This window comes from Loxodonta africana, chromosome 1, assembly GCF_030014295.1.
Source record: "Loxodonta africana isolate mLoxAfr1 chromosome 1, mLoxAfr1.hap2, whole genome shotgun sequence".
Taxonomy (NCBI): Eukaryota; Metazoa; Chordata; class Mammalia; order Proboscidea; family Elephantidae; genus Loxodonta; species Loxodonta africana.
In genome coordinates, this window is record NC_087342.1 from 221,685,199 (window position 1) to 221,697,898 (window position 12,700).

Consider the following 12,700-nt stretch of genomic DNA (forward strand, 5'->3'; position numbering starts at 1 on the left):
TTCAAATGGGCCCTGAAAGTCCATACTGCTGTGCTGACAGAAGGGCATTTTATCACATCATTGTTGGTCCCACGCACACACTGAGTCTCTTAGACCTCATTCTCTGGAGTTTCTCACTCGCTGTCTCTCTCTGCATTCAGGGGTGTACACATTTCTGTCCAGCACTCTGAAGTCTCTGGAAGAGAAGGACCACATCCACCGTGTGCTGGACAAGATCACAGACACCTTGATCCACCTGATGGCCAAAGCAGGCCTCAGTCTGCAGCAGCAGCACCGGCGCCTGGCCCAGCTCCTTCTCATTCTCTCCCATATCAGGCACATGAGGTGAGGCACCCCGGACTCCCTGGAGGATGGGCCTAAAGAAAGCGGGTCGCCCGAACACACAGCTCGGCCAGGGAGCGCTGCTGGGGGCGACCGACTCACGGGGAGGAGTTCCTGGCCCACAACGAGCTTAAATAAATGCCAGGGGAGGGCAGAGACAGGAGGCATGGGTTCTCACTGGGCCACGGGCAGATGTCAGAGAAGGCTCACAGACAGAGCCAGAGGCGCACTCAGTTAGAAGCATGTGCAAAGCCCTGTCAGAGTGGGAAGAGTGTGAGGCGTGCAGGTGGGTGGGGGGCAATATTTGCTCATTCACTTTGTCCCACCCCAGTCAAGGGAAGAGTGTGAGCACACCCATCATTTGGTGGCCCTGGCTTTTATGTTGTCATTCCTCCATCACACTCCTGCTGGCCACATATGTCCTCATTCCTGCATCACACTTCAGCTGACCACACATGTCCTCATTCTGGCATCACATTCACTCTGGCCACATATATTGCCATTCCTGCCTCACATTCACACTGGCCACGTATGTCCTCATTCCTGTATCACATTCACTCTGGCCACATACATTGTCATTCCTGCTTTACACTCACTCTGGCCACGTATGTCCTCCTTCCTGCATCACACTCACTCTGGCCACATACGTTGTTATTCCTGCATCACACTCACACTGGCCACATACATCATCATTCCTGCATCACACTCACACTGGCCACATATGTCCTCATTCCTGCATCACACTCACACTGGCCACGTACATTGTCATTCCTGCATCACACTCACACTGGCCACATACATCGTCATTCCTGCTTCACACACTGGCCACGTATGTCCTCATTCCTGCATCACACTCACACTGGCCACTCATGTCCTCATTCCTGCATCACATTCACTGTGGCCACATACATCGTCATTCCTGCTTCACACTCACTCTGGCCACGTACGTTGTTATTCCTGCATCACACTCATACTGGCCACATACATCGTCATTCCTGCATCACATTCACTCTGGCCGCATACATCGTCATTCCTGCTTCATGCTCACACTGGCCACGTATGTCCTCATTCCTGCATCACACTCACTCTGGCCACGTACGTTGTTATTCCTGCATCACACTCACACTGGCCACATACATTATCATTACTGCATCACACTCACACGGGCCACGTACATTGTCATTCCTGCTTCACACTCACAGTGGCCACATATGTCCTCATTCCTGCATCACACTCACACTGGCCACGTATGTCCTCATTCCTGCATCACACTCACACTGGCCACGCATGTCCTCATTCCTGCATCACATTCACTCTGGCCACGTACATCGTCATTCCTGCTTCACACTCACCCTGGCCATGTACGTTGTTATTCCTGCATCACACGCACACTGGCCACGTACATCGTCATTCCTACATCGCATTCACTCTGGCCACATACATCGTCATTCCTGCTTCACACTCACACTGGCCACATATGTCCTCATTCCTGCATCACACTCACTCTGGCCACGTATGTCCTCATTCCTGCATCACGCTCACTCTGGCCACGTACGTTGTTATTCCTGCATCACATTCACACTGGCCACGTACATTGTCATTCCTGCATCACACTCACGCTGGCCACATGTCTCATTCCTGCGTCACATTCACTCTGGCCATGTACGTTGTCATTCCTGGATCACACTCAAAGTGGCCACATACATCGTCATTCCTGTGCCACACTCATGCTGGCCACATGTATCATCATTCCTGCATCACACTCTCCCTACTTACACTTGGCAATCCTAAACAAGAGCCTCCCAGGCCAGGTGTTTCCTGGACAGTCAACATTGACCCCTCTATCCCTCTTTGACTCATCTTGTCACCCCCTTTGCCATTGCCGTAGCCTAAGGCACCATCATTTCCTGCTGGATTTCTGCACCAGAAATTCCTAGCTGAGGGTAAAAGCCAGTAAGTTTTCTTCAAGACAAGGTTACTTGTTGAGCTAGGAAGCCTGGCAGAGGCTGTGTTGTTATTCTGGTCCATTCCCTGCATCAAAAGTAATAGCTGGGAAAGGATTGAAAGCGTGTCCTCAGAGCGCAGCCACCTACCCTGCCTACTCAGTGTGAGTCCTTGGTCTATTTCCAGGGATTCCTCAAGAACAGAGATTACAATCACTTTCTCCCAGACTTTCAAAGTGGAAGCCATCATGCTGTCAACCTTGAGCCTTCCTAATCCATTCTTTACAATATAGCCATTCTAAAACCAAATCAGATCGTGTTATTCCCTTGCTTGAAACCCTTAAATGACTTCCCATTGCTTTTAGATAAAAGTATTGATCCTTTATCCTACTTGTATTACTCCTTGGGATCCAGTTCCTCCTTAGCAGTCCAGGACTCCCTTGTAGTCTAGGCACTAGCCATAACGAATTTTTCAGTGAGTCATCTGGGAGGCTCTTCTTCAGGCTGTAGACTGGCTGGACAGCTTTGTTTCTCAGCTGGGCTCACTCACATCTGTGGGTCAGCTGATTGAGGGTTGGCATAGCTGGGAGACTCTGCTTCAAGCTACAGGCCTGCAGGTTGGCCTGGTGACTTTGCCCCACGTGTCTCTTATCCTCCTCATTCCCAGCAGATGAGCTGGGACACGTTCTTCTCTCAGCCAAGGCAGAGGCACAGGAGAGCAGTCCCGTTCGGGCAGGTGCATTTTCATCCTCTGGTTGAGTCATGTCTACTGGCATTCCATTGGCCAAAAAGTCATATGGTGGAGTCCAAAGCCAAAGACTATGGGTGCATGACAGAGGGGTGCATGTCATAGCTTAGGTGTCACTCTTTGCAGGAGACATATCCTGACCCCCTAAAACATAGTTGGGAGTTATACTCTGGTCTTTCCTATTGTTATTGCCCATGAGCCTGGAAGCTATCTGAGGCAGGCACGGCCATCTGTCTTGCTTACTCTGTGTGCCCAACACCACCTAGCACAGCGCCTGGCATCAGCATCTGTACAGTACGTGCTCAATACATATTTTCTATAGGAGACAAGGAGGGGCATCAACAGAAGAGAGAGAGCTTTTCTATGCCAAGATGAGGAGCCCTGGTGGAGCAGTGGTTATGCATCCGGTTGCTAACCTGAAGGTGGGCAGTTCGAATCCACCAGCTGCTCCTTGGAAACCCTATGGGGCAGCTCTACACTGTCCTATAGGGTTGCTATGGGTCCGAATTGACTAGACGGCAACAGGTTTGGTTTGGTTGGTTTATGCCAGGATGAAAGTGGCCTCAGCTCCATTCTGAGTAGTCATGCAGTTTGGTTGGTAGGGGCTTAGTGGATACCACACCCATGAGCAGAACTCAGTGTGCAGGAAAGAGATGGGGAGAGTGGGGGTTCTTTATTGCAGACTCTAGAAACCCTATAACAATGAGGTGAAGTGATGGCAGGAGAGGGACAGGTAGCCATGGATGACAAAGTCTATGTGACTTACACCAGGACCCTAAGAATGAAAGAGATTCCTTTCCTTAGTGGCTTTGAGGAAAGGCCCAAGGTGTCTCAACAGGGGAGGATTAGATAATTTTTTAACTGGTAAGAAGTTTATCCCCTAAGATTCCCAGTGCCACCTTTTGGACGACAACCTTGCAAATTGTTATCTTCTCGAGAAAATAAATGCTTCTTTTTTCTTTGTATCCCCGACAGTGCCATATATGAAGTCTTACGTTCAGTAAGTGTTCACAACGTTATTACTGAATGAGTGAGAAAGCATGAATGAACAAATGACTTTTGAGGTTTCTCCCTGCCCTGTGAACTTGAAATTCACAAGGCATGGCTCCGAGTTTGCAAAGTTGGGAGAAAGTAGTTGCAATCTGTGTTCCCAGGGAGTCCTCAGGAATTCCTGGGAAACAAAGGACTCATATTGGGCAGGTGGGTTAGGTGGCTGCACTCTGAAGACCTGTTCCAACCCTTTCCTATCTGCTTCTTTGGGTGAATGCCACAGACGGGGCATGGGGAATGGACCAGAATAACGTATCCTCTGCCAGGTTCACCGGCTCAGCCAAATAACCTTACCTTGAAGAAAACTTACTAGCTTTTACCCTCAGGTAGGAATCTCAATCGTGGTGTAGAAACTATACCTTGCAGAGGGATGTTTTTATTTGTGGGTAGGAAAAGGAACTGCTGGATTTTCAAATCCATTAACTGCTTTTCAGCATTAGCAAGCTTAATTAGTTAATACTTTTTTTTAGTATATCTGCACTGAACACACAGCCCTTGCTGACTTTGCTGACCCTGATAGCCAAGGGCAACAGTAGCGCGAGAACTCTGCCAGTGTCTGTTGGAATTGGTTGAGAGGCTGCAGAGAGGCTGCAGTTCTGTTGAGAGCTTTGAGCATGCTCCCGACCCCCGCATGCGCGCGCACACACACACACACAATAACATTTTGGTGCCTTATTACAGCCCATCTAAATCACAGAACTCTATTTGGTTAAGCCTTGCTCCAGCCATATGTTGTTATTCAGCAAATCTGACTCCAGATTTTGTCTGACTGTAAATATGATTCATTAGTTTGTACTAGGACAACAGTAGCAGATCCAGAAGATGTTTAATGTTAACAGCATTTTAAATACAAACAGAAGCCAAAAATACTGCTTAGAAATGTAATTTAGGTTGTGTTGTAGGGCCTGAATAGCTTTGATACTGCGTTTTAATAGCACATCTCCAACTTGTGCTGACTTTTCCCCTACTAAAAATACACGTATTTTCTAGGACATTCTTTTGGCCCTGCCTGCTCATGACACATCTTTCTTTTGGAAGAATTTCAAGCTAGAGATTAGTTCTTTTCTTTTTTTTTCCTGGTGATGCGGTGGGGACAGAGTAGAGTCAAAGTTGGTGGAGGAGGACAGAGGAGGAGAGTAGTCAGAGGAGAAATGCCATCTACCTGCCTTTACCTGGGCCCATCCGTCCCACAGTTTCTCAGCACATTTATGAAGTTTTGGTGGCTGTTCTGAGCCTACAGTAGAGGACCCTGTAAACCAGTTGCCATCAAGTTGATTCCGACTCCTGGTGACTCCATGTGCGTCATAGCAGAATTCTGCTCCAACGGGTTTTCAATGGCTGAGTTTTTATTTAGAAGTATATCACCAGGTCTTTCTTCCAGGGTGCCTCTAGGTGGATCAGACCTCCTTTCTGTTAGTGGTCCTTAACCTTTGCTCCACCAGGGACTCCCACAGTTGACAGCAGGATGGGGAAATCCCCGCCCCTTCTGGCCTTAGCTTGCATTGTGTGTTTTGGTGTGTGTGTGGGGCGGGGGGGGGGTGGGTAGAGGAAGGGAACAAACATAAATTAATGAATAAATAGAGAGGTAGATACGTAGATATGTGGGAGAGTTTCAGGTTGTGCTAAGTGCTGTCAGGAGAACAGAATAATGTCAAAGAGGGGCTGCGGCTGCAGGGGCTCGAGGCTGCTGTCATTCTGGGGTAGCAGGAAGGCCTTTCAGAGGAGGTGGCATTGAAGATCTAGGAGGAATTGCCCTCCAGGCAGAAGGAACAGTAAATACAAAAACCCCAAATCTGGGAGGAGCCTCGTTTTTGCCAGGGACAGCACAAAATCCACTGTGGCTAAAGAGAGTGAGTTAGGGGCGAGAGGTGGGACGAGGTCTGAGAGGTGAGAGACGTGCGGTCATTTGGACCTTGTAGAGCCTGGAGAGAGGAGCCCTGGTGGTACAATGGTGAAGTAGTTGGTTGTTTGAACCAACACCTGCTCCGCGCAACAGGTGAGAGACCTGGCAACTTGCTCCCATAAAGATTACAGCCTAGGAAACCCCACGGGACAATTTGTTCTATCCTATAGGTTTGCTATCAGTCAGAATCAATTCAACAGCACACAACAACAGAGCCTGGAGAGAAATTTAGCCACTGGAGGATTTCAAGCAAGGGTGTGGTTCGGATGGACTTAAACATTTAAAACACTCATTCCTACTTGACTGTGTGTCTCTTCTGTTCTCTTTTAAGATGCAATGGTGGTAGAGCAAATTAGGCTCTCATTTGAGAGAGTGGAAGGGAATTTACCTGTACAGCAGATACTTGGAAGCTGGCTAGAGAGAGCATGTGCTTTCAAGTGTGAGACTGCCCTTGTAAACATAAGAAAAGACAAACCCAGGACCATCAAATTGATTTGGACTCACGGTGACCCCATGTGCTACAGAGTAGAACTGCACCAAAGGGTTTTCTTGGATGTAATCTTAACATAAACAGATCGCCAGGCTTTTCTTCTGCAGGACCTCTGGGTGGGTTCCAACTGCCAACCTTCAGGTTAGTAGTCAAGTGCAAATGGTTTGCATCATCTGAGATAAGTCCTAGGCTGGAAGCCATGGGATCCCTGGGGACTGTTTATCCTCCTGGGAAGCAGTCTTAAAATGGCTCTTTAAATAAGAAGAGAAATTGCACAAAAGCGTCAGATTTTTCTAATTTCCACTTCCTAGGAGCTTCGGCCATCCTAAAGTGGTACTCTCTTGTCTTCCAACCCACAGTAACAAAGGCATGGAGCATCTCTACAGCATGAAGTGCAAGAACGTGGTGCCTCTGTACGACCTGCTGTTGGAGATGCTGGATGCTCACCGGCTGCATGCCCCGACCAACCGTGGGGGCGCCCCCATGGAGGAGACCAACCAGAACCAGCTGGCTACCATGGGTTCCACTTCATCGCATTCCATGCAACCCTATTACATCACTGGGGAGGCAGAAAGTTTGCCCACCACTCTGTGAGAACGCCCAGGTCCCCCAAGGTTCTGAGAATCCCTGCAGCCTTCTCCCACTTCACGCATCACTTCAGCGGAATTCTGTCTCTCCTTCCACTCTGGCATGCCTCCAGCACAGTAGTTTTCTCTGACGAGTGGCCATTCATTGCTTGTTCGGTTCTTAGTGGCACAGCTTCCATTGGGAACAGCCAAAGGGATTCCGGGGCTAAAGACTTGGTAACAGCCTCCTGACCCCTTTGCTCGATTACTAAGACTCAGTCTAAAAGCTGGGGCTCAGATGACTTTGTGCATTTAAGCTACTTGTTGAGACTCAGGCCTGGAGAGGTGGACCTTTCACCTCTGTGAAGCACTTTTTAATGGTTCGAAGCCTACGCACAGGAAAGAATTTAAAGCAGCTCTTTTTTTGCTGACTTGGAGAAAGCGAGGTCAAAGTTTCATCCTCTTGTGTTCCTATAGTAACGTATCATTTTATTAAAGTAATACCTTGAAGCTTGTGCCCTTTTGCATGGCTGTAGCAGAATACTCAGTGATTGTTCATTTCCCCTATAGGAATACAAGATGCACACAGGGATGTAAGATGCCCTAATTGTCCAACTATGTCAACTTAATACAACACACCTTCAGCCTTGCTGAACACTCTCCCATTGGCTTTTGAGAGCACGAAGCACAGGCTGTGGGCTCTGGTTAATTCTTGCTTCCCATGGCTCTGTGGAAAACAGCAAGTTGATCCCAGTTAGGTCACCTCCACATATACCCGTCGCCCTATATCGGGGATAAATTTTTCTTTTTTTAAAGAAAGTCTTCTCCCCCCAGGACGCGCAGTAGAATCGGCTTCAGGATCTGTACTGGTGTTGTCTCACAGTTACCAGCAGAGGGTGCTCTGCTTGGCTTGTCAGGGTGGACCGGTGACTTAGAAAGGAATTAGTCACATATAGTGCCCCTGCGTGCAACCAAGGGCAGTTTAAATGAGCGGGCACCCTGGTGAGGCTTTAATACTGGGGCACTGGGCTGACTAGTGAAAGTACTAAGGAACGAGAATGAAATCAGGGTAGAAACTGGGTGAAACTGTGAGGCTCAGGCCGCCTTGTGAGCAGAGCTCACATGTGCACTGGGAGTGGCTCTGGCATCTCCAAGGTGTTTGCTTCTGCTTCATTGCTGAACTGGCCCTGGTCGGAAAGAGCAGCAGTAGACGGCTACATTCCTGCATGCCCGTGGCACGCTGAGGGGTAAGGGGGGACCGTGGATGAGGCAGGGTCAGGAGCGCTCCCTCCTCACATGCCCTTGGGTGTTGGAGCTTAAAATCGGGGTTTGGCCCTGGGAAGAAAATACCCCCCTACCCACCCCGAGTTCATGTCCTTAATGTCATAGGCCCAGGCAGTGAGACCAGCAGGGAGCCTCAGGGATCGTTTGACTTATGGGCTAAAAAAGAAAGGCTTGCCCCAGCCACAGGGCCCCTTCTCCGGGCCTTTGCTTCTCTAGAGCAAACTGGGGCTCATTGTCTTTTCTCAGCTAAAAACAAAGTGTGGTTTCTCCATGACCTCATTGTCTATAATCCAAACCCAACAATCCAGATGAGCTGCTAGGGCTTCTCCGGGGATCCCTGTTCCAAAAAAAAGTGGATCTCATTCAATTCCGATCGCTCAATAAGTGAGCACCAAAGAACCGAGAAACTGGGCGGGCAATTAAAAAAAGGAGGCGGGGGGGTTTCATATCTGTGCACCTACATTTGGGGGGCAATTTTATGTATCTGCATTAAGAGTATGTTTAGAACATAATTCTTTTGTTGTCTTGTTCGAGAAGCACCTTCCTTATATAGTTATAATATATAGTTTTTTGAAGTTGCATTGCTTGTTTATCAGACAATTGAATGTAGTAATTCTGTTCTGGATTTAATTTGAGTAGGTTAAGATGCAACACCAACTAACAAACAAACGAGATATTTACTTCTTTTATATACTTTTCAAGCTACCTTGTCATGTATGCAGTCATTGATGCCTAAGGCCTGGTGATTGTTCATTTAAATGAAGATCACATTTCATATCAACTTTTATATCCACAGTAGACAAAATAGCACTAATCCAGATGCCTATTGTTGGATATCGAATGATAGACAATCTTCTATAGCAGAGATTATGCCTGAAAAGGAAAATTATTCAGGGCAGCTAATTTCGCTTTTACCAAAATATCAGTAGTAATATTTTTGGAGAATAGCCAAAGGGTCAGTGGGTTCTTTTTAATGTTTATACTTAGGTTTTCTTTTAAAAAAAAATAAAAACAACAAAAAAAAAAACTTTAGGACTATAGGTGATGTAATACCAGCTAAATCCAAACAGTCGTACAGTGGAGGGTTTTACCAATGTAATTCTTCATTTAATGTGTTTGTATTCATGTTAAGATACTACTACATTTGAAATGGGCAGAGGTTATCAAGCGGCTGGAATGTTAGCCCAGAGGTCTCAAATCATTTTAGAATTCTCTTCTTATTCTTATGTGAAGTGCCACTAATGGACAGCTGATATGTTCCAGCTGATGTTACTATTGGGTAGAGGGCATACACTGGAGGACTATTGCTTGTGGGTTTTCCCCACTCCGAGGCAATGTAAGTTTCGAAAGACATGATTGATCCACCTAGGGGGTGGGAGTAGGGTGGGAAAGTAGGTTCAGGGACTTGGAGAATGTGAAATATAGTAATAAGACTATTGAAAGTATTTTAAGACAGATCAATACTGACGCCTGATGTATGCAGCAGGGCTCAGTATTCCACTTCTGTGCCGTAAGCCACAAATAACTAGCTCTAATTAACAGCCTTTTCTAAAATGGTGCCTTGGGTTCTAGGGAAGAAAGAATGCCACCAGCAGTACAGTTCAAGGAATAGCTCTATGGTCTGTGTTTATTTTAACTGTTGCCTAGCTCTACGCTTGCTGTAATGACTTTGTAATGCTATCATGCAGCAAAAAGAGAAGCTAGGTCATCCAAAGAGAAGACCCTATGTAGGATGTAAAATCCAGACCCCAAGGAAGTGCAGTCTCTAATTAGATTTCCCTAATACCCTTGCAAGTATGTTTTACCATGCCACACCCCAAGCCCTTTTGAACAAATAAGGGACTTACTGATAACTTACTTTTGATCACACTAAGGTGTCTTCACGTGGAAATGGTCATTGACTGAGGCCATTGGTTTTAAGCACCCCTAAAGGAAACTGATTCTAAATCCCTTCCTGTTCATCCTTTCCAACTCCACGGTGGACAGTGGATGCGGGGAACGATCACCAGGACTGCAGTAATGTCTAATAAAAATATTCACCAGCAAATCTGCTTGGGGGGAACTAATCATTTCGAATGGTCAGTAGTAAATACAGTAGCTTATAAGGCAACCATGATTTCTTTGGTGAAAGTCTCGGGAAGTTGATCCAGATTTCACTGCATCCTTCCTACATTAACTCCCTGAAAACTTACTCTCTGCTGGGGCAAATGAATTCAACTATGGTCCCAAATATCCATCTATTCATTAGTGTGATTATGCTTTTTCTAACTGCATTTCCTTTCCATTTGAATTAAAGTGCGGCCTCTTTTGAAGTCATTTAAAATTGTTTTCTAAGTAATTGCTGCCTCTATTATGGCACTTCAATTTTGCACTGTCTTTGAGAGATTTAAGGAAAAAATTCTATTCTTTTTTTTTTTGCATCCAAACGTGCCTGAATTTTTTGAATGTGTAAATGTTGCTGTGTTCCAAAACCATCCTAAGTGTGTTTGTACAGAGCTGTGCACCCCGGAAACAACATACAGTCCCATAAGCAGGTGCCTGAGACACGGACCCCTTTGCATTCACAGAGAGGTCGTTAATTACATAGAGACTTGAATTAATAAGTGACATTATGCCAGTGTATGTTCTCTCACAGCTTATAAGCAATGCCTTTCGTGCACTACATATTCTTCAGTGTAGAGCTCTTGTTTTATGGGAAAAGGCCGCAACGCCAAATTGTGTTTGATGGATTAACGTGCCCTTCTGCTGACGCCTACTATTATTGCTGTGATTCCGTTTCTGTTGCAGCTTTGCTTTGTTTAATGAAACACACTTGTAAACCTCTTTTGCACCTTACAAAAAAAGTACAAGAATCCAGTGGGTTGCTCAAGCACCTGTAAGCAATTTTCTCAACCTATTTGATGTTCAAATAAAGAAGTAAACTGAAGACAAGAGGTTTGGTTTTTGTGAGTTTCACTTCTCATTAATGGCGCACCACTGACCACCTCAAACCAAAGTTATCAAGTGTGTCTGTAGAACATCCTGGAGCCAAGGCTGGAGGCCAGGGCCCCTTTCACCTGCCTCCATAATACTCCCTCCAGTAGACAGCTAGTGGACAGCGTGTGGATATTGGGGCCGGGCGGACTTGGCCTCCATTCTTGGCTCCACCACCAACTCGTTTTATGATCACTGACAATTTTTTACAGCCTCTGTTGCCTCATCAATAAATGGTGATCGTAACACCCACCAGGGAGTAAAGCTATCTACACGGGCCATGTCTTGTTTCAAGTGCCCGAGAGCTTTTCAGTGCAAGTAATAGCAATCCGTGGAATTTTCTGATACATCCATTAGACTTGGGTCAGAGTTGGAAAGCCCAACTGGAGGCTGTTGAGTCAACACAAGCATTGGCTGAAGATCACCTTCTCCAATGTTATATGTTCTTAAGCCCTTGGGGAAATTTCAAGTACCTCGTGAGGGGAGGGCACAGACGACAAACAAACATAGAAGGGGCACATTATTTGTGTAAAAATATGGTATTAAAAAAAAAAAAAACCAGTGCTGTAGTATCCTTATTTTACAGATGAGGAAACTGAAGCCTAACACAATTTAGAAACTTTCCCAAACTCAAAAACCTCACGAATGCCAGACCTTGGAGTAGTCTTTTACTATAAGCATGATTGGTATTTCTTAAAGTGGGATTTGGGTTCTCCTGAGGGTTATTTAGGAAATCCTAGTGGCATAGTAGTTAAGAGTTACATCTGCTAACCAAAAGGTCAGCAGTTCGAATCCACCAGCCACTCCTTGAAAATTCTGCGGCAGTTCTACTCTGTCCTATAGGGTCGCTATGAGTTGGAATCGACTCAACAGCAATGAGTTTGGTTTGGGGTTTATTTAAAATTACAACATACATGTGGAACTTTATTTACTCAAGGACAAGAGAAATATGTTAATTTTATATTTAAAGAGGTGTTCACATTTTATGAAGCAGAAAGAGGAACTGATGTGATCTTTCACGGCAAAATGTGAACCTTCAAAGAAATATGGTGCTTTGGCCAGGCTGCTTGGTGCTTTGCTTCTCAGGTGCCCGGGAAATATGCCCACCTTCTCTTCCTCATGGGAGGCCCTTTGGAAGGCAAGCTTGAGAAGCACTTCTTCCACTATCCTCCCTGGCACTTAGTGGGTACCAGGGCTCTTGGTTTTGGAGGCTGTAGCAGGCACTCTTCAGGCCCCAGGTTTCTGCCAGCAGTGACGGGTGAACTGAGGAGTAATTTTTCCCTGAACTTTGGCACCAAGAGGGGCTCTGTTTCAAGGGAATGATTGAGACTTTGAAGTCTGAAACGGCAGCACCCTCACTAATAGCAGGGCCTGTTTTAGAGTCTGATGGTACCTTGGCCAGGCCTACCCCCTCCTCTTGCC

General features: G+C 46.3%; 1 protein-coding gene across 2 annotated transcripts in view; it reads left to right on the forward strand.

Annotated features, from left to right (window-relative positions):
- ESR1 (estrogen receptor 1) overlaps positions 1 to 11,324 on the forward strand; it is a 506,164-nt gene extending 494,840 nt beyond the window's left edge. For both annotated transcript variants that reach the window (XM_064292339.1, XM_010595835.3), the window contains 2 exons: positions 141 to 324; positions 6,815 to 11,324. In XM_064292339.1, coding sequence (XP_064148409.1) covers positions 141 to 324; positions 6,815 to 7,049 — 419 coding nt within the window. In that variant the 3' untranslated portion in view covers positions 7,050 to 11,324. The remainder of the gene's footprint in view (positions 1 to 140; positions 325 to 6,814) is intronic.
- Positions 11,325 to 12,700: the final 1,376 nt, after the last annotated feature.